The 26086-nt window shown below is 44.5% G+C and overlaps 1 protein-coding gene across 2 annotated transcripts; it reads left to right on the top strand.

The window, feature by feature from the left end:
• The first annotated feature begins 10 nt into the window (after positions 1 to 10).
• Positions 11 to 25807, top strand: LOC108925154 (transient receptor potential cation channel subfamily M member 4-like). Of its 2 annotated transcripts, XM_029246857.1 has the most exons (28): positions 12 to 343; positions 3575 to 3636; positions 3723 to 3900; positions 5142 to 5322; positions 9266 to 9435; positions 9561 to 9738; positions 10618 to 10682; positions 10756 to 10992; positions 11966 to 12068; positions 12180 to 12301; positions 13194 to 13487; positions 13677 to 13778; positions 13976 to 14104; positions 14330 to 14459; positions 15353 to 15498; positions 16137 to 16249; positions 16780 to 16884; positions 17013 to 17059; positions 17154 to 17386; positions 18848 to 18963; positions 19576 to 19708; positions 20163 to 20337; positions 20581 to 20746; positions 21160 to 21341; positions 22344 to 22476; positions 23920 to 23992; positions 24639 to 24732; positions 25007 to 25807. In XM_029246857.1, the coding sequence occupies exons 1-28, from the start codon at positions 269 to 271 to the stop codon at positions 25030 to 25032; spliced, it is 3768 nt and encodes a 1255-aa protein (XP_029102690.1). In that variant the 5' UTR covers positions 12 to 268; the 3' UTR covers positions 25033 to 25807. The 2 variants fall into 2 exon arrangements, with proteins under 2 accessions (XP_029102689.1, XP_029102690.1); XM_029246856.1 differs by having other exon boundaries at positions 11 to 343; positions 13976 to 14459.
• The last annotated feature ends 279 nt before the right edge of the window (positions 25808 to 26086 follow it).

Below are 26086 nucleotides of genomic sequence, written 5' to 3'. Positions count from 1 at the left end.
ACAAAATATTATACAATTTAAAGAATAAACAATGTAAGGGTATGAAAATTACGGCGTTAATACGTTATCGAAATTGGCAGTAGTGCCCGGAGGAGTTACACACGAACTTCCGGGAGGCACCAGGACTGCTCGCGCACGGGGGCCAGCGCCAGGTGCGCGAAGGCGTCGCGCGGCGCGTTTTCTGCCACACCCTCACTTGTATGAGCTCGCGCCGCGGCTCCGCCACATCTACCCCACCTGAACTGCAGCAACGGGACGAGAGGCCACCATGGCCGGGCGCGGACAGTCCAGGAGGGCCGAGGGAGGCGGCCGCGGAGCCCTTCGGCGCCCCGAGAAAGAGCAGGTAAGGCGCCTCCGCCGCTCGCTCGCTCGCTCGCGCACGGCCGCCCGGGTGGGTTCTGTGTGGAGCGCCGCGAGGTGGTGACGTGCGAACACAGTGCGGTAGAACCACTTGTCCCGTCTCCGTTTGGAGTCGGTCGCGGGCCGCATGCATGGCGGTGCGAAAAGCGCGGAAACCGGCGTAAATGCACATTTTTCGCCGTTATAACCGCCTCGGCGCCGCGGTGCTCCTTCCTCGAGACGAGTGCGCGTGTCGTGTCGTCGAGTGTTTTCGCTTTAAACTTACAATTTGGCGCCCGACCGCTGCACGTCTTCTAGTGTGGAAACGGTGAAGATTTCCCGCCATGATTTAGTTCACATTCCTGTCAGTGTGCAGCACTGTCGTCAGTGTCGCTATATATTACTTTTATTCACACTCACTAGTCTGACGACACGGCAGGTTTTTAGTAAAAGCCCAGAATGCGAATGCTGTACAGTGTAAAATCATGTGCAGTGTGTGTACTGTGTGCTGTACAATCCCGGAGACAGATCATGAACACACACACACACACTTACTACTTTCTGTTTATTGACACTCCTCAGCGCAGCAACACACCCAGTCCAGTGTGTTTGTGTAAGTTACATCATTTCCATTTGATCCAGTTATGCGGTGGTTCCCCACCCACCTTTTTTATTACACAAAAGAGATTCCATTTTTAATTTATGACAGTAAAATGGGTAGATGCTAGATTACTCTGAGGTGCAACAGGAACAGTTGGACCGGTCTCGTCTTACGGGTCGCTGTCAGAAACAGTCAACTCTGTCCAGACACGTCCGTGAAAAGAACCTATTATTAGTACTCATTTCAGTTGAACGAATTCCCCGGAAAGTGTAAAGAGCAATTGACCCTGCTCTCCTCAGGCGTAGGGCGTTAGGCAGGGTACAACACCCTGGTTAGAACACCGGTCCATCGCAAGGCACGTGAAACACTCTTTGCAGTCTTTACTTGAAGTTAAACCTGAGTTCCTGGAGGAAAGCCACGCGAATGCGGGAAAACATGCGAACTCCATACAGGTTGAGCCGGATTTGAATCGAGGTCCAACCTCACAGCCCTGGAGCTGTGCATTTCGCACAGCTAACGCAGACAGTGATGAGAAGGCAGAGACAAAATAAAGTAGTCACTGAAAAGCTGTACTTAGGTAAGCTGTCTGGCAAGTGAGGAGAGGAAAACAGCAACAAAAAAAAAAACTCCCAAGCCAAGGAACAGGGAGAAAAATAAACCTCAGAGTGTAATGCGGTGTCATTGCATGTCCAAAACAGAGCATCCATAGCAAGCAAAGACTAGACTCTGGGGCCAAATGATCTACTGCTCATTTTATATGATCATTTATAACCTTTTTTTAATGGACCGCTGCCATTATTTCCATGGAACATCAAGTTTCCCTGGAGAGATGTTGGAGAGATGGAAACTTTTACTCCTGAGCTCATTTCCCATTGCCATCAGTCTCAGCTCCTCAGTGCTGGAGCAGAAGCTCAGAGATGGAATTGTTATTGCAGAACTATGTGTTGGATTTTTTTCATTCTTATGGATTAAAATAGTTTGAGGATGATTTTATTTTTGTGGTTTTGTAGGCATCAGCGAGAAGTAATAATAGAAAAACTACACTGTGTCGGTTTCCTTCCCTCTGTCCGTTTATACCAATATGTCTGCGGGCTGTAACATTGAACTTCCTTTTTGCTGAACCACTCGTTTGTTTTTTTTTGTTTTTTTTTTTTTTTTTTTTGAGAATTTTTTCAGCAGATGCTCTATAGTAGTCCGAAAATTGGGTGTCTAGATTAGCCTGTCACAATTCTTTTGTTGGCTAGATGGAACGTTATTCCAAAACTACTTATGATTCCACTTATTTATTCAGGTGTAGAATTTACTGAAGATAAATTTCTATCTTAAGGATAAAACAGCCAGAGTTCTCCAGGGGCTTGATGGACCAACCTTCAGGTTCAAGTCCGTATTCTTAAATATCGTGTTTCTCGTTATCTTTTTCCTTCTCTTTGAGAATTTCAAGTAAGCTGCAACTGGTGAGCAAGGAAGCCAAAATGGATAATATGACACGAGGAAGTCTGAGATTAGAAGAGGCAAGCCCATGCAGAGCGTTTCGTGTTGAATGAAATGTCTTGGAAAGGAGCATATAAACCGACAAGTAGTTGCAGAGAATACTTGTGCAAGCTGCTAAAGACTTGTTTTGACTATTACAGCTGCATTCTCAGCTAAAAATGTTCATCATATAATTAGACCAGCTTTAAAGAATGAGTGTCTTCAAGCCTTGATTGAAAAAAATTGATGTTCCACTGCACCGCCTTGGCTACTCACCTGTCCAAGTGATGTTGACTGAATGCTGTAGGAGAATCCTTGGTAATCTGTCATTTTTGACCTCTTAGGTGTGCATTGCTTCAACTGAAGGGAAGAAGGTTAATTTTTTCTCTCTTGTTTAAGGTTGGATTCCACAGCTATTAGGAACTGCTAATTTACTGTCTGCATAACAATGTAAGATCAGCAGAAATGTCCCCAGGAAGGGTAACATAGAAAGAGAAGAGTAAGGCTGAACTTTGTGGCTCTGGATACTCGACTTTGGGGTAGTCCAAGCAAGGCTTGACTGATGCCTTCCAGGAAAGGATGATGTGAAGGGTGAGAACACACACCCTGTGAGAAAGGGTATATTTTTGAGTCTGCTGAGAAGGATCTGGTGATCTGTTGCTTTGTCACCCGATGTTAAGTCAACAATAGAAGAATAGAGATGATTAAATCTTACTAGATTTTTTTTTTTTTTAGTTACATTTTTAAATAGAGGAAATTATTGTTAAGGAGACAGGTTAAATTTTTCGTTTTCTCTGGAATGTGTTTGAGAAAACGGGGAAAAAAGTGTGAAATTAATTTGATCTAAAGAAGGTGTTAAGGAGAGGGAAGATTAATTTTCAGGACTTCAGGCACGCAGAATCTTAATGATTATACTGAAATTTATGGTGTGCTGATATCTTGTATACTCTACTCCTGCTTCACCCCTTTGTAGATTTGTTCCATATATATGTATGTACACACACATTTTTTTTTTTTTTTTTAATGTTGTTAATATCATTTACCGTGGTTTAGGTTTGACCAGTTTCCATTTTCACAAAAAGCCATTGAAAGGCATTAATGTAGAACACTTGCTTGCATTTCTTTCCACTGAAACCACATAAAAGCATCTTCTCATTATTGCAGAGCTGGATACCAAAAATGATCAAGAAGAGAGTGTGTACAACTTTTGTTGAGGACTCGTTTAGGTACGGTATGTATGTTTGTGAAATGGATGTGAAGTGAGTGTGTTTTTATGCCTGGTTCAGCAATTTTGTGTCCACTGCCCCCCCAGCAACGGGGCTCTGTGTCAGTGTGGGGCACCACAGGAAATGCATACCCGCGTGGCCATGGAGGACTGCTTCGGGACGGCCATCGTGAACCAGTGGGACAGCGCCCAGCACTCGTCGGAATATCCGACAGATGCCTTTGGAGCGCTGCAGTTCGCCGGAACGTCTAAGAGACAGAGTCGCGTGAGTGCCGCCAACACTGTGCCCTGCCAGTAGAGATGGAGGATGGAATCTGTGTGGTGCTACAGAGAGGTGCACGCATCCCTGTTGTTTCACACCAGTTTCACTGGGGTATTAAGAGGTACACTGTCCCCTAACCTCACAAACACAATTAAAACTGAAAGTCTGTTTGAAACTTGGTTTATTTGCACCTCCAAAGTTCTTTTACCATGAAGTTACAATCTCTCACACACACACACACACACATAAAGTCTGAAACTGCTTGTCCAGAGCGGGGGTCGCGGCAAACCGGAGCCTAATCCAGAAACACAGGGTGCAAGGTTGGAGGGGGAGGGGACACACCCAGGACGGGACGCCAGTCCATCGCAAGGCACCCCAAGCGGGATTCGAACCCCAGACCTACCGGAGAGCGGGACCCGGCCAAACCCACCGCCCCAAGTTACGGTCCGTTAGTGATTAATGATAGGTGTCTCACCGCTCATTCGTCAGTTAGGTTCTTTAAAAACCTATGTTAAAATTGCAGTGAAGCTCAACATCCCCTGTAAGAGTTTTATTTTCACATTAATTTCATTTTTAAATTTTCAGCTTCATTAAAACTATTTTAAAAGTAATGAAATTAAAAATGTTGTCTGCACCAACTCCTGTGTAATGTTGATTCATCCCATAAACATGTATAACGTTCGTCAACTTGTTACTGATCACCAGCATTCACAAGCACCGGACATGAGCTGTAAACACTGCGGAAGCGAGTTGAGCGGAGGCAACCCCACATTTTTATATTGTGTGTGTGTTTAACTGCCCGCAAATAAGGGATCAAGGAATCCCAGGTTGCTTTGACTCCAAAACACATTTTAGAAAATAAATTATTTGACTTATAAGTGATTTTATAGATATGGCTGTGTTTTTGCATCAGTGTTTCATAAAGTTATATTATGAAATGCTGAAATTTTTGTTCTTTGGTTATTTGTGAGATATAATTACATTTAAATATATGATCTGTTATGCGAATTACAACCTATGACATCATGGTGGCACAGCAGGTGGCAGCGGTGCCAGTTTAGTCTGTGTGGGGATTGGGATTTCTTCTCCTAAATTTGTGTGGATTGGTCATTCTAAATTGCCCTTTGTGCGCTCGTGCGCGCGCGCGCGCGTGTGTGTGTGTGTGTGTGTGCGCGCGCGCGCGTGTGTGCGTGTGTGTGTGTGTGTGTGTGTGTGTGTTAAATTTCTGTCCATCTCTCCCACAGTTCCTACGCCTCTCCTGTGACACCCAGCCAGATGTTGTGTACAAACTGCTGACCACAGACTGGGCCATTCCTCGCCCCAACTTGGTAGTGTCTGTGGCAGGAGGAGAGGGCAAGATGAAACTGAAGAGCTGGGTTCGAGACGTGCTCAGGCAGGGGCTCGTGAGGGCTGCGCAGAGTACAGGTGACCCCCCCCCCCCCCCCCCTACCCTTCTCCTTCCTTTCATTCGCTTTGAACATGGGCTGCTACGTGAATGAATGTCGGTGTGAATGTGTGCCAGCTCGTGCCAGCTCATGCCTGCCTGTGCACATACAGTCCGAACAAGACCCACCCGGGTATGTGTGTTCCAGCCTCGTCGACATCCTCAGTAGTGTGTCTTGCTGTGAGATGATTTTGGACACAGTTTTGCGTAAACGCTGTGGTCCTGCTACATGTCCCGTGCCGAATGGAGGAGCTGTGCTGCTAAATTAGATGACAATGAGGTTTCCTCCGAGAGACAGGGAGGCAAGAGGAGTTCCTGCTCTGGGCCCGAGGATACTGGGAAATGGTCACACGGGACCCTCAGTCCACCTCTCCGCACCACTTTGTATCACTCCTGTCAAGACGTTGTACGCTTTACTCTCTTACTGCTGCTCTCACTCTCTATTTCATGACTCTAGGCCTTCGTGAATCACTTGCCTTGATCTGGTAAACCTTAAAAAAAAAAAAAAAAAAAAAAAAAGAGGAACTATAAATTATAAATCTTTAATTTCTGCTATAATTAGTAATTTAGAGTAGAAGAAAATAGATGTTAGATGTAAAATATAATGAAATAAAAACAAAGTTCATTGTTCTTACCTCTATTCCAAGTGTAGATCTTCAAAAAAAAAAAAAAAAACACTGACATAGAACAGCGAGGAAGCTTTCACAAAAACATTTTTTTGTAGTGATATTCACGGATGATGAATGACAGTTGCTGTGGTAAAGTGTACTAACAAAGGGAGCAGTTGATGCTATCCAATAAAAATGATTTTTAAAAAATTGTTGTCCCCGAGCAAACAATGGAGAAAGCAAAAGAATGTGATGAAGAAAAAGGAATGCGAACATGAAAAGCTGAGTGTACTTGTTTTTGATGTGAAACAATGTCAGTAGTGTAAATTGTGTCAGTGATGCTAGGGATTCCAGCACTTTCTAAAGTCGGGGTCAGATGGTCTCTGCAGGCTCATCTTTTTAACTAGTACTAACAGCGTGCGGTCGGTTATTGTAAAGTTACTTGTACTCAAATGTACTTTTTTTTTTTTTTACTTTTAATAGAATGCATTTGTAAAGAAATTTTAACTTATTTACTGTTACATTTGTCACCCTCTTTTCGTTGCTTTATCATTTTCCACGTGCAACATTTTTATTTTCAAATCATGTCAATATTCGTGTGTGCGTTTCACCTGTTCGCTCTCGTCTGCTGTCTGTCGCTCGTGTTCCCAGGAACCTTTAGAAATGTCTTTGCCGTCAGCTGATTTCGAAGTTCGCTAGCCGTGAGACCAATCAGAGCTAGAATTATGTTTGATTGACAGCCGAATTGTTTTTCCTCAAGACCTCCCCCCGGGTCAGCAAGTGTTCTAGCGACTGGCCACGAGTCGTACTGGTTAAACAGGTCTTAATTAAAAACTAGTTATTCCGTGAGTCGGTATTATGTTGTCATCATAAGTGTATGGACGTAAATGTTTTAAAAGAACTGTGAAAATGCACAGGTTAAATTATTTAAATAAACAAGGTATTCTCTGAAGCCTTTTTAATTGAACGAGTTAAGTTAAAACTAATTTTCTAATGTGAGCGAACATCAAATTGTAAAAGAAAGTTCTCGAAAGTTGGCCACATTTGTTAATGGATGTTATTTGCGATGTTTGATGAATGAATACACTGGTCGCCTCGTCACCCTGGACGGGACGTCAATACATCTCAGTCAGTTTGTATTTATTACCTCCACATCTGATTGACTATGTTTTTTTTTTGCAGATAAAAGGAAAATTGTTGCCAACTCCTCTCGTCACCTTCCTGCCTGTCAGGTTTTCTTTAACTGACTTGTTAACTTGATTGATTGTATTTACGTTTAGGATAATTTATTCCCATGGATTCAAATACCACTGCTATGCTGATGATACCCAGCTCTTCCTCTCCTTTCCACCTGGAATGCCAGACATTTCCGCACACATCGCTGCCTGCCTGTCAGACATCTCTTCATGGATGTCTGATCACCACCTCCAGCTCAACCTCTCCAAAACAGAGATTCTTTACCTTCCAGCTGGCCCGTCCTCCTGTCACGATCTGTCGATCAAACTGGACAACTCGCTCACCTTGCTTACCGCCTTGGCTAAGAGTCTGGGAGTAACTGTTGACGCAAGTCTATCTTTTTCTCTCAGCACATCAAAGCCACAATCCTGCATAATATCCGCAGGATCCATCCCTACCTCACAACTGACTCTGCCCAACTACTTGTCCAGGCCATAGTGACTTCTCGTCTGGATACTGCAACTTGCTCCTGTGTGGCCTTCCTGCTACTGCCATCAAACCTCTGCAGCTTCTACAAAATGCTGCTGCACGAGTTGTGCTTGATTTGCCAGATCTCTGACACACACTCACTCACTCACTCACTCACACACCTTCAGAACCGCTTGTCCCATACAGGGTCGCGGGGAACCGGAGCCTACCCGGTAACACAGGGCGTAGGGCCGGAGGGGGAAGGGGACACACCCAGGACGGGACGCCAGTCCGTCTCAAGGCACCCCAAGCGGGACTCGAACCCCAGACCTACCAGAGAGCAGGACTGGGGTCCAACCCACTGCGCCACCGCACCCCCCATTTGCCAGATCATTCCCACGTATATCCTCATTTCTCTGCACTGGCTTCCTATAGTTGCCCAAATCAGATTCAAGACCCTGGTTATTCTCTACAAATGCATCAATAGAATTGCTCCCAGCTATTTACAGGACTTGATCAACCGCTACACCGCAGCTAGACCCCTTTGCTCGTGTACTTCTGCTCACTTGGTGGTCCTGCGCACAAAAGGTAAAGCTCGGGGATTCTCGGTTCTGGCTCCATTGTGGCGGAATGACCTTCCCCTGTCACTCAGAACTGCGGAAACTCTGTCTACATTCAAGAAGGGTCTGAAAACTCACCTTTCCCGGACCCATTTCGCCCAAGATCTCTCCAGCTCATGTACGGTATAAATGTTCATGCACTGTAACTTCATGAGCATCACCGGATAAAGCGTTTTATCAGCCACTACTCTGGCCTTGTATTTGCTTGCTTGTGTATCTTAAAAACAAAAAAAAAAATGGTAGGAGGGTGTCAGGATTTGTCTGTCCTGTGTCTTATGCACCTGCTTGAATGATGAACCTCGGTGCAGCAAGTGATAGGTAACAAACTAGGTTTACTTGAGTCATATGTCTGCAGCCATGTCTCTTTCTCTCAATGTAATGCATAAATTGTACTTTTTCTGAGCTGTATTGTGCTTCGGACAAAAGTGTCTGCTAAATGAATAAATGTAAGTTTATCAGAAAATAGGAATATACTTTTGTAACATTTTTCATCTAATTTATCTTTGTTTTTACAGTACGTGCATAAATATAGTACAAACAGAGGTAGACATTAATTTATCAGTAGTATCATATATAGTGTCTTCTAACAATTGTATTTAATAAATTAGTTATATCTCTGTGTACAGTACTGTGTTTTTTACGGCATTGGTTTACTTAAGCAGTTGCACATTTTTATTATTGTTTTCTCTAGCGAGATGGGAATATTATTTCTTATTTAATTAGGGTTTTTGGGTGTTTTTGGTTGGTGTACTTGGGATTAATTGGGATTTTTCCCCAAAATAAACAGTGATATATGTAATTTTGATTTGTGAATTTTTGCCTAACAAATGGATATCCAGGAACAAATTATACTCTTAGGTGGAGGAATGGGTGCATTAGTTAATCACTGTATGTTGCTTAAATGAATAAATGTAACAGTGTAATGCAGTCTTATTCGAAATAGATCTTGTGTATGATCTTTAAAGTAGTTATAGATAAATAAAATAGAAAGATCACTGTGTTGTGTCCCCAAGAGGAAACCCTGATCACCATGTTTCCCCCGTGCTTTTCAGGAGCCTGGATACTGACAGGCGGGCTAAGAGAGGGTGTGGGACGGTGTGTGGGGGAGGCGGTTAAGGACCACAAAGCTGCGGCCTCCTCATTCTCTTGCTCCACGGTCATCGCCCTGGGCATCGCTCCCTGGGGCATGGTGCAGAACAGAGAACAGCTGGTCAACCCGAAGGTAGCACGGCCTTGTCTCTCTCTCTCTCTCACACACACACATAGAGTCTCAAAAACAGATTGCGCAACAGCAGTCACATGGAGACCCTTTCTGTGTGTGTTTGTCGGCTATGTCCCCCCCCCCAGGGTAGCTTTCCGGCCAAGTACTATGTTCCGAACACCTCGCGTGACTCCCACAGCCTGGACGGCAACTACGAGGCCTTCCTGCTGGTGGACGATGGCACTGTAGGGCGAAGCGGTGGGGAGGCAGCCTTCAGGGCCTCCTTGGAGGACTTCATTTCCCACCAGAGAACCGGCATCTGGGGTGAGTGTGTGCAACGGGAACCGAGGACGATTTGCATACTTTTTGTCCTTTACTTGGAAAAATGAATGAATGCCTTTTATTAGTTCCAGACATTACCCTAAGAATCAGAAAGATTGTCACCAAATACTTGGAGTCACCATTGTTTGGAATTGTATTGTTTTTGTTCCACTTTGTTTGTTTTTCTGCCTAACAGTAAAGCATAAATTTAGTTGAAAGAAATAAAAGGGGAAATGCTGCTAATTTAATATAAAAAAAAAAAAAAAAAAGTTTGGGTACTGTTTGAATTTCTTGATAGTTGTCATCCAAGCATTCTTCTGACTACAATGGAAATATTTTTTATTGCCTTAAGTGCTGATATTTCTGATGCAATTTTTAAAGACGTAAAAACTGGACTTTAATAGTTTGAAAAGAGCAAAATGTGACATTTTTAATTTTGTTAGAATTCAAATGGGAGCTCCAGAACTTGTATTTTAAGGTCTAACTTCTGAATCCCATCTCCTGCTGTAGTACCCTTGATCAAGGTACTTACCCTCAATTGATACAGTTAAAAAAAAAAAAAAAAAAACTACCCGCCTGCGTAAATGGGTTTATCAAAGTTGGTGGCTTAATATAGTAAGTTGTTTTGGAAAAAAGCATGAGTAAAATGAATAAATATGTGTGAATAAGAAATGTGTGAAGTTGAAATCATTATGTAAAAGCAATAAATAAATCAGTTTAGCCTTTCAATAAAATGCTGTGAGTTGTTTGCATCTTTTTTTTTTTTAATTAAATAAATTGCATATGGTTTCTGTAAACTTTTATTTATTGTTGGGAATAGTCTGTCTGGCATGTGAGCTTTGCTGGTGTTTGGCGAACTCACTGTTGCCGTCTGTCTGCCAGGCAGCGGAAGCATCGAGATCCCCGTTCTGTGCATGCTCATAGCGGGCAACGCCAACATGCTGAAGGTGAGTGCGTCAGGACGCAAAATCCCTCGTACCCATACAGACCATGCACACTGACGCTGTGCTCCTTTCTCAGCGTATGGACCTGTCTCTGCGCACCTCCATACCTTGGTTGGTCCTGGAGGGGTCAGGGGGTGCGGCCGACTTCATCTGCGACCTTCTTGAAGACTTTTCCTCCTCGTCCTCGGGTCCTCCGTGCGCCGAAGCGGCGGGCCAGGTGCCCAGCCATGACCTGCAAGAGCACATCAGAGATCTGGTGAAGAAGTACTTCTCCCCAGGTGCAGAGGGGAAGATGGAGAAGCTCACTGAGAGGGTGAGAGGGTGGGCTTGGTTTGCAGCACCAGACACGGCACTGACAACAACAGTAGTAAATATAGTTAATATTGGTGTATTCATTGGTATTTGTCAGGGGTGTCCAACGTGTGGCCTGCAAGAACATTTGTAATTGTTAATATATGCTGTTCCTACCAGAAATATTAATTCTTTTGAATCGCATGATGATGGTTACAGACACACTTGAACACGCACAATGTCTAAATGAAGTATAATAAATTAAAGAATGAGTTTTCAATGTAGACTTTTAATATTCAGTCTGTCACTTACTGTTTTTACACATGTGGCCCTTGGTCAGAGACGGTTGGACACCACTGGTATATGTGTTGGAATTAACTGGTATTAATATTCAATTCAATACAATTTATTTTTATAAAGCGCTCTGCTCACACAGTAACACGGAGCACTGAACAAATTGATAAATAAGACAGTTGACTATATACTAGGGAAATACATTATCCATGCAGTTATTAAAGCTGTAAGTATGTCTACTGGTCATGGAGGAAAGGAACAAAAAAAATTCCCAGCGAAGTCAAGGGAGGAAAAAGAAAACCTCTGGGGGTATAAGTACCAGTGGCTGCCCACCCCTCCTGGGCATTCTAGATTAAAAAAGACTTTAAGTCGATTCAAAATAATAATATTGCAGCTGAGGGTTAACTTGATGTCCCAGTTCACAAACGTATGTGTCATCATCATGGCAGGTGGTTTTTGAAGAAATTGTTGCTAAATTATGACTTAAAGCGGTCAGACCGGTTAATACAGAAGGAAAAAAGCATGGCCAACTGGGACTACACTGCTTCTTGATATGCCAGAGTGAACGTGTATGTGTGAAGCCTGGATTTAAAGGCTGAGACAGGCAATATCTGTCACTTTTCTATCACTCCAGATGATTTATGATCTTGCATTACTTTTTCTTTGTTCCTTGTCCTCTGTCCCACCCTACTCCCCACCAGGCCTTCAGTATCTATCAGAAAAGGGACCTGGTCACTATCTACCACGAAGAGCAGGAGGGACCCGATGATTTTGACACAGTTCTTCTCAGAGTCCTTGTCAGAGGTGATGAAACTCTCCTGAGTCACACAGGAGATCTGGTTCTGGGCTTTTTTTTTTTTTTTTTTTTTTGTCCATGCGTCTCCAGTCTGAGGCTCTTCTTTCCGGGTTTCTCAGCTCGTAAGTACAAGCAGACCCAGGAGGCGAGTCCGCACACGGAGGAGCTGAAGCTTGCCGTCACCTGGAACAGAGTGGACATTGCCAAGAGCGAGCTCTTCAATGGCGACATTCAGTGGAAGGTGAGCATCGCCCTGTGGTCACGTGGAGGAGACGTTCAACCCTCTGAGGAGGGGCGGGTTGTTCAAAGAGCCGAAGAGATAAGATAAATAGTTTATTGATTTCGTATTCAGTAAATTCAGTTGCGTGCAAGAGAGGCATGTAGCATGAAGGAAAGTGGATACAGTTTAAAAGTTAGCTGCAGCTTTTTTCTTATGTTTTTAAAAAACTTGTTACGAAGTCCACATTTGTCCTTTGCAGATACTAAAACCAACATAGAGCTGTGGAGCTAATAGCGTGACCTTTTATCAGATTAACAGAGTATGAATTTATATCTATTCATTTAGCTGATGCTTTGCTCTGAAGCAACTTAAAGGTTTAAGCCTTTTACAGTTAATTAAGACAATTAATGGGTAATTTTCTGACCATGTTAATTTGGAGTAACTTCACCAGTAGTATAGCAGTCTTTCCAGTTCAAAGGTAGTGGCTGTAATTAATCAGAATTAAAATAACACCTTTTTTCTAATTAAAATCTGATATTTCTGTAATAATAATATTTGAAATCTGAATGAGAAGACCCAATATCGTGAGTAAGATACTGAAATAATGTAGCATAACCTTAATACCAACATGTTGTTTCCATGGTTACCTGTGAGTTTATATCCTTCTATTTGAGATCACAATTATTTACTGTATGTGAGCTCTGGAGGCACTTGTACGTGGTATTAGACGTGTCACATGTGCCTACGTTGTTACAGTATGACATGAAAATGATAATCTGAGCACATTTTTCTCAAGTAAGCCTTCCTGAGTTCTTGCACACGGCAACTGCTGACCGTGTTCTCTCATGTCACACATCCAGTCCAAGTGTGTACTTTTTTTTAACCTGTGTGTACTGCTGCCCCTCCGCTGAAGTATGACGACCTAAAGGACTCCTTCACTGATGCCCTGCTGAATGACAAGCCCCAGTTCGTGCGCCTCTTCACGGAGAATGGTCTGAATATCATAAACTACCTGACGTACGGCAGGCTGGAGGCGCTCTACAGCTCCGTGTCCGACAACTCGGTGGCCTGCGCACTGCTGCAGCGGCGCCTGAACGAGCGCCAGGAGAGCGGCGGCTCCGCCTCCTCCCTCCAAATGGCCCGCAGCCTTACTGCCGAGGGCATGGAGGACGCCCTGTCTGGATGCCGCGCCTTCACCTTGTACGAGGTCAGAGTGCGCCGGTCCTTAATGCCATTAACGCTGAGTGGATTCGTTCCGCTAAAATATACACCTGTACACATAATGGATTAAGTTTCGGTTGCTCCGCTTTGGGCAGCTGGTAGCATAGTGGTTAGAGCTGCTGTTAATGTTCATGTACGTCTCTGATGTTTTAACCGTGACTCTTCCTTCGCACAGGTGTCGCGGGTGTTGTCCGATATATTGGGTGATGTGTGCCAACCGTTTTATTATGACCCCCTGGAGCTGGACAAGGACATAAGCACAAGAAGGGCTCTCAAGGTTTAGTCGATTAAGACTAGTACTTCTCTTCTTCCTTGTATTGCTCAGCAATGTATATGTGAAATAAAATCCCATGATAATAAATTTCATTAAATAAATAAAATTCTCTCTGTCATTGTATGGATCTATGTATGTATAATATGTTTCATTGGATAAGGAAATACCTTTTATTAATACTTTAATTCTGTGTCCCTTAGAAAGTGAACAAGTTTCTGAAGGGGAGGTGTAAATACCGAGAGGAGAGCTGTCCGTCTCCTTGGGCCGCCCTCTTCATCTGGGCTGTGTTGCAGAACCGCCGAGAAATGGCCACCTTCTTCTGGGAGATGGTAAGTCCGGCACAGGTCGCTGGGGTTGGCGGGGGTGCAAGTTGGCCTGGATCATCTCAGGGCCCAGTGCAGCTGTCGTACACAGGATCGAAGCACTCATGTCGTAAGTACGCTGTTCAGTCATTGTACTCTGAAGGTTGGCAGTGTGTTGCACGGCCGGGCCCCTCCCAGCCCTGTGGCCCTGTGGCAGGGGCCTCGCTCCTCACCCTTGCTCCATCCTACCAGGCAGAGGAGTCGGTTCTCAGTGCCCTCGGTGCCTGTAAGATACTGAGGGAGCTCTCCAGGCTGGAGGAGGACACTGAGACTGAGTGCTCAATGGAGGAACTGGCGAGTAAATTCGAGAGCTTGGCGCACGGTGAGTAGAAGTGAAGGTGTGTGTTTGGGAGAGCTTTTGAAAAAATATATATTAAATATTGTATATTATACTGTAGATAAAGCAACATCTACAGTGCTGCTTGAAATTATGTGATCCCTACAGGGACGGTTATTATTCTTGAATAGAATATTAAAGTACACTTGTTAAATATTAAATTAAACCGATAAAATGAATAAATGACTGATTTTAGTTCCTGATTCAACTTACCTACTTGGTTTAACCAGTGCAGCTTGGGGTTTGCTTATTTTTGGACTTGCACTACTTGTGTATTTCTACTATATACCATTTCCTCTAAACAACATATGGAAATGATCACTATGCACTTATATCACATGAGAAACACTACTTCTCATTAAATTACAATTTTGTGGTAAAACTAAGGGACACAAGGGGTTGACACACTTTCAGATAGCACTGTAGGCACACACGCTGTATGGGTATATATTTGTGTATATTTGGTAGCATAGTTGTTAGAACAACTGCCTTTGGACTCAAAGGTCTCAGGTTCGAGCCTCATCTCTGGCTGTAGCACCCTTGAGCAAGGTACTTACCCTGAATTGCTCCAGTAAAATTACCCAGTTGTATAAATGGGTAAATAATTGTAACCTTAACATTGTAAGTTGCTTTGGAGAAAAGCGTCAGCTAAATGAATAAATGTAAATGCATATATAAATACACATAACGTATATACCTTTGTGTGTTTGCAGTTCACTATTAAATTATTACATGATTAAAGGCAAGTAAAAGAAATATTTGAGTAGCTACTCAAGTGAGTGCGGATTAGTCGGTCCTGGTCAGCGACTTGTTCGTTGTATTAGAGCTTGCGGAGGGTGTGACGCGGGCGCTCTTCTCGACCCCTCTGCTCTGAGTAGATGTGTACCGCAAGTGCTACGAGAGCAGTGAGTGCCGCTCCTTCACGCTTCTCATCACCAAGTCCACGGTATGGGGTGGCGCCACCTGTCTCCAGATGGCCAGCGCTGCGGACGCACGTCTCTTCTTCAGCAACGACGGCGTGCAGGTGCGTCCTCTTGCGCAGGGACCCCGATACGTCTAAGGAATGGCCAAAATGTATTGAGGTTATTGTCCGGCGGGTGGGCGGGTACAGGTGGGTTTTAAATGTTAGTCTCTTAATTTGTCTTCTGAAGGTTATTGTAATACCCTTTGGAAAATTTTCCGATTACATACCCCCCGTGTCCGTAGAGCTGGAAACGCTGCTCGTCCATACCTGTCGCATTATTAGACGGCCAGCAGTGTAAATTACACGCACGCACGCACGCACGCACACCGTCTGAAACCGCTTGTCCCATACGGGGTCGCGGGGAACCGGAGCCTACCCGGCAACACAAGGCGTAAGGCCGGAGGGGGAGGGGACACACCCAGGACGGGACGCCAGTCCATTGCAAGGCACCCCAAGCGGGACTCGAGCCCTAGACCCACCGGAGACCAGGACCCGGCCCAACCCAGTGCGCCACCGCGCCCCTCATGTAAATCACAGAAAAGTGTTGTTGTTGTTATTATTAATTAATTAATGCATTAGTTTTATTTTTTTAAAGTTGTGGTTTTTGCATTTTTTTTTCCATAGTTGTCTTGGAAATATTTTTTCCCCCCATAAAGCTTGAATTTAATAATTCTCTTGTTACTCTTTCCTTCTCTAAGTCCCTGCTCTCCCAGATCTGGTGGGGAGACATGGAGAGCAACACTCAAATATGGAAACTCTTCCTTGCAATTTTCTTCCCCCCCCTCATTTACAGCACATTCGTCTCCTTCCGGTGAGTGTCTTCCGGAACAGTCTGAGATGGACTCTTTATTTATGGATCACAAGCTTGTCAACTGTTTTATTACCAGCCTCACTCTAGCGTTCATGTTCATCCACATTGTTACTGAAGGACTGATTATTTCACACATGCTCTTGTTGCACCTCCTGGCACGTTCCAGAGGGGCATGGAACATTCTGGAATTTCCTTAGAATTTTCACACACATCATTAGTTTGTACTGCAGAAGAAAGTTAGATACTTTGGCCATCCGCAGGGCTCTCGAGTCCTACAGACAGGCATCGGCACTGTTCTGGCAGGTGCCCGGCCCATTGCAGGCATAGCGGTGCAGCCGGATGATAGTAGCGTTTAGTTTGCACGTGCTGACCTGACCTGAGTAACAATCGGAGGATGTTCTGAAATAACTTGAGAGCGTCTCTGAAACTAGGAGCTCTGAAAGCCTGCAGCAGATGTTCTCCAGTCTGAGTTACTCACCTGTGACGTCCACCCTACGCTCTCCCCTCTTCATCTCATCCTCCTTTCCCAGGAAGGAGCAGGAAGAGGAGGTGAAGAATGAGGACGTTCCCCCTGATAACCCCTGTGACAATTTTTATGGAGAGACCATCTTCTCTTTGAAAGACATTAAACCCAGGTAAAGATTAATATTGCATGTTTTTGTGTAGTTTTTTTTTTTTTTTTTGTGTGCTATTCTTACGCTGAGCAGATCTGATGAACCACCAGCAGCGTAACCATCCTTTCTACATATTGTCTCCCTCTCAGCGAACAAGAAGAGATTGAATACAATGTGCTGAGAAGTTCACCTAACGGTCTGTTTGTGTCGTCCTTTGTACGAACGTACGTTTTGTCGTCCCGCTACTCTTGCCTTGGCCCACTAACCGTTCTCGCTGTGTCGCCCCTCAGCGCCGGCGCCCACAAGCCGTAAATGCCCGTTCCTGGTGTCCCGATGGAGGCAGTTCTGGATCGCCCCGGTCACGGTCTTCTTCGTCAACGTGCTGATGTACTTCCTCTTCCTCTTCCTGTTTGCCTTTGTGCTACTGGTCGACTTCAAGCCGCCTCCGCCGTTCGGCCCCGCCCCTACGGAGCTGGTGCTGTATTTCTGGGCCTTCACCCTGGTCTGCGAGGAGATCCGGCAGGTATAGCGACAGGCCTGCGTGCCGAGCTCTCTATCCTTCCAATCTTTACACTGGTAAAAATATTCAGTCACATGCACGGTATAGTATCCCTGTTCACATCAACACCAACTATTTAATAAGGCTGTATATTGGCAGGGGTTCAGTGCACAGTTCCCTGCAATAATAAAATTTCCATTAGTACCTTGCCTTAGACCCACACACACACACGGACATTTTCTGAAACCGGGGTGGCGGGGAGCCGGAGCCTAACCCGGCAACACAGGGTGGAAGGCTGGAGTGGGAGGGGACACACCCAGGACGGGACGCCAGTCCGTCGCAAGGCATCCCCAAGCGGGACTCGAACCCCAGATCCACCGGAGAGCAGGACCCGGTCAAACCCGCTGTGCCACCGCGGCCCCCTCACCTTAGACCTAGTAAACCTTTTAAAAACAAATTGACAAAACAAAGACAAGTTCATGTATTTATGGAGTAGAAAAAATAAGTCATACATAATATGTAATAAAAAGAAAATTCTTTGTTCTTTATTCGAAATGTAAAGTTTAAGAAAAGAAAAAGTCTGACGCAGAAGAGTGCAGTAGGTTTTTACACAGTATATATGGCTGTGTTTGCTCCTAGAGTTGTGCATAATTCGAAAAAGCTTTGTGGATGTGATGAATAAAAAAATATATACTGTATATTTTGAAATTATTTTCCAGGAATAGACTGTGTAAATGTAAAACTGCTTAAAAATACGCAAACACACAGGGCTCAGTACGCTATGCGTGCCATTTATATGGTGAGTTTTCTGCTGATTTTTGACATTTTTCTTGAATGGCGAGAATGTTTACAGTCATAAAACATGAAAAGTGTTTACAGTTCGGGGGGGTGCAGTGGCACAGTGGGTTGAACCACAGTCCTGCTCTCCGGTGGGTCTGGGGTTCGAGTCCCGCTTGGGGTGCCTTGCGACGGACTGGCGTCCCGTCCTGGGTGTGTCCCCTCCCCCTCCGGCCTTACGCCCTGCGTTACCGGACTAGGCTCCGGTTCCCCGTGACCCCGTATGGGACAAGCGGTTCTGAAAATGTGCGTGTGTTTACAGTTCAAACACTCTGTTCTCTGTTTTTATTCATTTGCATTTTCTAAAAAGAAGTAGCCCAAACAAAGGCAAGCAGTAGAAATAAGTTTGCGCTATTATATTGCTATTATGAAATCACAACAATAATGTTATGGGCAATTTGAAAAAAGGAATATAATTATGTTCATTGTTTAACATAGTTTAAAAAAAAAAAAAAAAAAAAGTGACTTTTGGTGTGAGGAACCAGTGTGAGGCTTTGCCCGTTTAATGGAAATTGTCTGTAGGCTCTGAATCTTTGTCTTACAAGGAGCACAATGCACTTAGCGCACATACGTCTGTTTGTATCTACATCACTCATCCACTCCACTGGCTCTACCATCGCTAACAGACGCATTTCTGTCTTCTCTCAGACTTTATTTATTTCTAACAAGTCCATGTCTCGGAGAATGAAGACCTATATCCAGGATGTGTGGAACAAGTGTGACCTCACAGCGCTCTTGCTTTTCGTCATCGCCCTCGTCTGCAGGTAGCGTGGGCTGCGGCGACAGGACCGAGACTCTTTACAGAACACAGCATTTTCACTGGAGCCCTTTTCGCTGTAAATGATGCCCTGTTGCTTGACTAAACGTGTCGTTCTTTGTTGCTCGGAATTGTTTGACGCCATCGGTGACCCAGTCGTTTAAGTGCAACGGTGGAACAATTTCACACGCGCTCGTTTTTCATCCCCATCCTATGAAAAACAGATTATGAAAATATATCGCTTTTATTTAAGTAGAATTTTTAATACGAATGACGGCATTTTAGCCTCTGTACCTTGTCAACGGGTTTTTGGCTCGTATCGCGTGTTTCGGCACAGAGGTGCAAACTCGGTGTCGAGTGGGAATTTGCCTAAAGGGGTGAATTGACTGCGCTATGTGAGGATGGGTGTGCGGTGATGGAAATGAAATATTTGTATATCGTTACGGTGAAACGTTGCCGAAGGGATTCCTCTTTTTCAGAGAGATGAAAGCATTTAACAGACATGATGGTACAGTGCATGAATTATTTAATATTTCCTGTTTTTATTTACAAGTGCTGTTGTAGATGAGTTGTCCCGGTGGGCAGCGGAAAACCTGCTCACCTCTCATCGCTTTTTCAGGATGTTTGAGGAGTCTTACCAGGTCGGTCGCGCCATCCTGTCCCTCGATTTCCTCGTGTTTACTTTGAGGCTCATCCACATCTTCGCCATCCACAAGCAGATGGGCCCCAAGATTATTATAGTGGGCAAGATGGTGAGTGTTGGAGCGTGGGCAGCTTTATATGAGCTTTACCTCCCAACAAAAACAAAAAAAAAAAAAAATAAGCAGACTTTTCCTCTTTGAGTGACATGCGAAGGAAACACACAGCAACACTTGCCTCAAGTCATGAATATGACGGCAGCACAGTTTAGTGGAGATTACATGAGAATCCTTTAATAATTATTCACTGTCCGCACTGGGCAACAAGTAGACGGAGTTGAGCTAAAAATAAATATTTACGTTGTTCACCCTGGGTTAAAGAGAAAGTTGGCTTGGGTGAACACAGTTTAAAAAAAAAAAAAAAAATCATTTAAAAAAAAATATATATATTTATATAATTTTATAACCTTGTATTCAGTGTTTTGCAAACAAACAGTGACGCTATAGTGGTTCTCAATGTTCCTCCTTTCCGTTAATTTGTTCACCCGCTTCTGTCTGGTCCATGCAGGTCAAGGATGTCTTCTTCTTCCTTTTCTTCTTGGCGGTGTGGCTTCTGGCTTACGGAGTCACCAACCAGGCCCTGCTGTACTCGTACGACCATCGCCCCTACTGGGTTCTGCGGCGCATTTTCTACAGGCCGTACCTCTACATATTCGGACAGATACCCTTGAACGACATAGACGGTAAAATCTTTCTTTGGGTTCGCCTGTTTACAGAATGCATCCTCTCCGTGCTTCAGAACATAAAGGGTGTCATCATTGTAATTACAGTAGTGACTTCTCTCCTTCTTATTAAAACTTGTGCACATTTTGCTCGCATGGTCATTCCACAGGGGTTCCTGCAGCCCAGTGGCGCCAAGCGTGTCACCTTTTTTCACTCTTTGTCTTCCGCTCTTTTGTTTGCTGCCTGTGTTTACGTGCCGCCAGTGGCAAAGGCGGACGCGGGGAACTGCACGAACAACGTGACGCTGATCCACGCCGGGTACGAGCCCTGCATGAACATGTATACTAACTGGCTGGTGATCGTGCTGCTCGTCGTGTACCTGCTGGTCACCAACATCCTGCTGATCAACCTGCTCATCGCTATGTTCAGGTAAGGCTCGGACCTCCGAATACACTCCTGACAGCTGTGTGCGTGAACTCTGGAATCAGCTGTATGTAGTGCAACTCTTTGAGACGACCGATGCAACAAAAATTTACCAACAATGATAGTTCATATAAAATAAGGCTGCGTGAGTGAAGCACACTAGACGGGAGGTGGGGTCACGTGGTTTTCCGAATGGCGTGATTACAGCGATTTACCCAGTTATACAGAGTCCAGAGGCGGCGGCTCTAATCACTTTGCTCCCTGCTGCACCTCCTTGTAGTTTTGAAGATAAACTTGAGGTCAGCCAGCAGAGCTTGCTGAGTGTTTGCTCCGAGCATCTTGCTGCATCCGTATCGCTGTGCTCAGTTTAGACTCCTTGTTGCTTACCCTCTGCTGCCCTCCCACCCCACGTTGCTCAGCCACACGTTCTCCAAGGTCCAAGAGAACAGCGACATCTATTGGAAGTACCAGCGCTACAAGCTAATAGTGGAGTACCACTCGCGGCCCTCGCTCCCGCCGCCCTTCATCCTCCTGTCCCACCTTCACCTCTTCATCAAAAAGAAGATCCGCAAGATTCCCTCCATTAAAGACTATCGCTTCGGTGAGGAATGCTTTTAAGAAAAAACATTTTCACATTCACCCTTTATTCACCCATCATTTGCGCTTGAGACAAGCAAAAGTAATACATTTACACTGTGCACTCATCTCATTGCAGTGGGCGATGTTGCAATTGATCCTTGACGTTCTTTGGAGTTCCAGTAGTTTCAAGAAAGCTTAAAAAGCTGGCTTATCGCAATTCGCACCAGATGTTATCCGTCACAGATGTGCACGTCTGCAAAGGATGAACGGCTGTGCTGATGTTAATGTGTCCCGTGTGCTTGCGCTCGCCCCCAGCGCACGTCTGTCCCATCTTTTAATACAGCCCGAAACATAATTATCAATATGTTCTGAAAACAAAGGGTCTGTGGGAAATTTCCAAGTTACAGAGGTGCTTTGTATTCCAGAACTCTCTATAGCAGGTCATGTCACAGGCACCCTAATAAAAGCACATAAAGATGATGGGGTAGCTGATAGTTGCTGTAATACCCTTGAGCAAGGTACTTACCCTAAATTACTCCAGCAAAATTTCTCAGCTGTCTAAATGTGTAAATAATTGTAAGTAGTTTAACATCGTAAGTGACTTTGGAGAAAAATGCCAGCTAGATGAATAAATGCAAATGTGAAGAGCGTATGGTGAATAATTAATAGTAAATTATAATACTCAAAAGTAAGTAGTAATATGAAAGAGTGAATAAAGTTGTAAAAAGGTGAGCACACTGCAACAGCTGTTACATTGTCACATGTAGTATGTTTGCACTGCGCTGTTGACACTGGACACAGGTGAACAACATAATCATTCACAGCAGCGAACAACCTGTATTAGTACTTAGTTCCAGCGATTGTTGTTGAAAACTGCAGTCGGGTTCTGCGTCATAATTTTGGGGCCCGATGTAAACAGCAGTGAAAACAAGGAAGCGATTAATTTCGGAACATAAACAGCGCCGAGGCTGCAGGTGGGGAGCTCCTTCGGCGTAAATATCCACTGTTTGTGTGACTCTGGCAGCGCTGGAGCTGAGCAGCAGGAAGGTCAACAGGCTGACCACGTGGGAGGCCATCCAGAAGGAGTGCTTCCTGACGGCCCAGAACAGGATCCAGAGACAGAGTGACACGGAGCGGCTCAAGCGTACCTCCTCCAAGTAATCTGTCCTGCATCTCGCGCTTCACAACCGGCTTCCGCCCTCGTCACCCTCACGTGGTCTTCTGGGAGCCTGGATCTGCAATCTTGGAATGAGCGCTTTGCATGTTCCGCTGTCGGGGATAGAGAGCCAGGACTCGAACACACCCAGCCCTCAAAAACCAGAACGTTCAAAACGTTCAAAAATCCTGCAACGGTGGTAAAAATGTACACTCTTTCTTATACGCACACTCTTTCTCTGCAACGGCATTTTTACCCACTGCATTGTCATTTTACTTCAACAAAAGGTATTTTATTCATTGGCTGCTATGTTTTTCACTTTGCAAAGCATGTGGATACTGCTTTTGTTCCATGAAATAACCAGCTACCATATGTGTTTCTTACTTCTGACTTCCTCTCACAGGAACAGTCTCAACCAATCACTGTCCTTGATTAGGGTAATCATAAAATAATTAAAATAGCACACTCAGTGCAGCCGTTGGGGATCTGTGTGGTAGTGATGATGAGTGATTAAACGAAAATGTAATATTGAAAGACAAGCCAGGCATAATTTGGTTTTAGATATTATAAAATATGCTCATTGTCACCTAAAAATACTACAAAATATTAATTCATTTTAGGTACAGGAACAGTTTTTTCCCCCACCCCGTTTAAAAAAAAATAATGTAAATTAAAAAATAACTTCAAGGCCTCACAAAGAATTTGGCTAATGTGGTGATTTCAGCGAACAAATAAAACCGTGTTATGGGGCAATGGTTGTAGTAGTCTTTTGTGGCTGGTATGGCTGTCTTTGCATGGCAAGGTGCATCGGAGGGGAGCGTTTTCACTTCACAACTCCAGTGCTCTGGGTCCAGGTCTTCCCTCGGTCTGTCTGCTTGTTCTTCTGTGTTGTTCCTTACACTTTGTTTTCCTTCACCCATTTAAGATGCCCTCCAGGTAAATTAAGTGGAGACTGTGAATTGCTCTTATAATGTCTGTGCACGGGGGGCGCGGTGGCGCAGTGGGTTGGACCAGGTCCTGCTCTCCGGTGGGTCTGGGGTTCGAGTCCCGCTTGGGGTGCCTTGCGACGGACTGGCGTCCCGTCCTGGGTGTGTCCCCTCCCCCTCCGGCCCTCTGCCCTGTGTTGCCGGGCTAGGCTCCGGCTCTCCGCGACCCCGTATGGGACAAGCGGTTCAGATGAGGTGCGTGTGTGTGTGTGTGCGCTTCTGTCCCTGCTATAACGTGACAGGCATCGTGCATTATACCATTTGGATTGATCCAGACCCCTGTGATGCTAAATGGGGTAAAAAAGGTCACCTGAGATGGGTCAAGGCTTTATAATATCTTCACACTCCTTATGCTTTAGTTATTTATTGCTTATTTTCCAGTGTGGTTATATTGTCGTGTGTGTTGTGACTACTTAACAGAGCATGGACTTGTTTGTTTTTCGTTTTATCATGTGCAGGGTGGACAATGTTCTGAAACAGATGGCTGAGATTCGAGATAATGATCGTAGACTCAAAGTGTTGGAATCAGAGGTATTTATTATTTATTTATGTATGTATGTCTGTCTAGTTTTTGTCAGCATCGCTGTGCAGCTTCAATTCTGGTGAGATGTTGGAGTTTTCTTTATTCAAATTATCTCCAGGTATTTTTTAAGTGCATTATTACTCATCTGAAGCAGGTAACAAGCAGCCCCACGCACCTGTTCTTCTCTGAAATATAATTTACATTTATTCATTTAGCAGACGCTTTTCTCCAAAGCGACGCACATCTCAGAGAAATACAATTTATACATTACATTAGGAGAAAGAGAGACATAGTTGCAGACATGTGATCCTTAAGTAAACCTAGTTTTCTTTCCACTTTATGCACCGATGTTCATCACACAAGTAGGTGCACAAAATTCAGGATAGACGAATCCTGATCACCTTCCTACTAATTTTTTTTTTTTTTTCCCTCTAAATCTTTTTGAAAAGATACACAGACATTAACATACAATGCAGGAGTAGCGACTGTGTAAAGGCTTATCTGGGCATGATCATAACGTTATGGTGCATGAACATTTACACCTTACATGAGCTGGAGAAATCTTGGGCGATTGATTAATTTAAAAATAATCAAAATTTATAGTCTGCAATTACACTGTCACCACCAAACCGTGAACATTTTTTTCTTTCCTAGTTGGCATATTGCACCAGCGTCCTCTCCTGGATGGTGGAGGCGGTTTCCCAGAGCAACGCAGTGCAGGTCACACGGCCTCCTCCGGTCTTGAAAGGTACTGCCGTTCCGTCATACGTGTCTTAGGCAACGTTTGTCCTTTTTTCTGTCCTTTCTGCTCCTGCCTCCTCCATATGCATAAGTCACCCAGATTTTGTACTTTACAAAATCTGGAATCCAAAGTTGAAATAAGGAACAACGTTTCGCTCCAACGAAATTTTTACTGAGCCCTTTGGCATGTTCCTGTTTCAGCTCCTACTTCTCTTTTTCTGTGTTTGTTGTGAATTCAGTTGTTCACTTTATTCTTCATGTCGTCATCTTTTGTTCCGTAGAACCATCTCCTGCCCCTCAGAGTTGATGCCATGTGAGATCAAAAGGGAAGCAAAACGGACGGGAAAAACGGAAAAGGACATGTCTCTCATGTGTGCTTGTTAAAGCCTTTCCATGAATGACGTGGCCTTTCCGAAAGTGTCCAGTTGTCTGTGGTACGATGGACACTGGATGCACTGGTCCTGGTCCTTACTGCACTTATGGAACATTTGGGTAGAAACGGGGGTTGTTACTGGTGCTTTAAAGGGATACCTTGGATGCATATGTTGTAACTGTACTAAAGGCAGTTCAGTGCGGTGCACTTATGTACTATAGAACCAACTAGTATGTGTGACCTTATGTTTCTTAAGTAGGAACTTTAGGGTTGAACTAGAGGGAAAGTTCTACAGTGTTTTCTGCATACAGCTCTGCCTCTTTGTGTACAGCTGTAATTTTTAGCTTTCATTTTCCTCCTCTTGTTGTCAAAGTGTCTATATATAAAGCAAATGTGTGCCGTGTAATCTGCTTAGTGCCCGAAAAACGTGCAGTGTGTTCTGGACCCTGTATCTGCTGCAGACCCCCTGAAAGGAGAGCGGACTCTTCGTCTACAACTGTATCGGGCCGTAAACCCTGGAATGTCCATTTGGGGCTAAGGTGTCCAGACTGTTCAAAAACCATAAAACCCAGAGTAGAAAATCTTACCTGGATGAGGGTAGGTTGAAATAAACAAGTGGCTTAAACCAACCAGTCATGTAACCCCTACTTAGTATGTAACGTGTTGGATGTCGGACGTGAGCCGGAGTAGCGTTCGGAACCCGGCCACCTGCTCTTATGGAGGTGACCATGTGATCAATGGCTGGAAACCTGAATAAATTCTTCATCCTCTGCAACTAAAGATCCAGGACTTTGAGAAGTTTTGTTTCTTCTTCACCACCGCCACCACGCTGTTCCAGAGCACACTTCCCCAACGTGTTCTCCGTGTCATGTTCTGCCCGGACCGAGGGCGTGCGTTTGACGCCCTTTCGGTCTCTGTTTTCACGGAACATTTCCGGTTGGTTCTGCTGTGTAGTTTAGGTCTTTTGGGGTTTTTGGTATTTTGTTTG

The sequence above is a fragment of the Scleropages formosus genome, chromosome 20 (genome assembly GCF_900964775.1).
Source record: "Scleropages formosus chromosome 20, fSclFor1.1, whole genome shotgun sequence".
In the NCBI taxonomy this organism is placed as follows: domain Eukaryota; kingdom Metazoa; phylum Chordata; class Actinopteri; order Osteoglossiformes; family Osteoglossidae; genus Scleropages; species Scleropages formosus.
The sequence above is the reverse complement of the archived record's forward strand: the minus strand, read 5'-3'. Positions and strand labels throughout refer to the sequence as shown.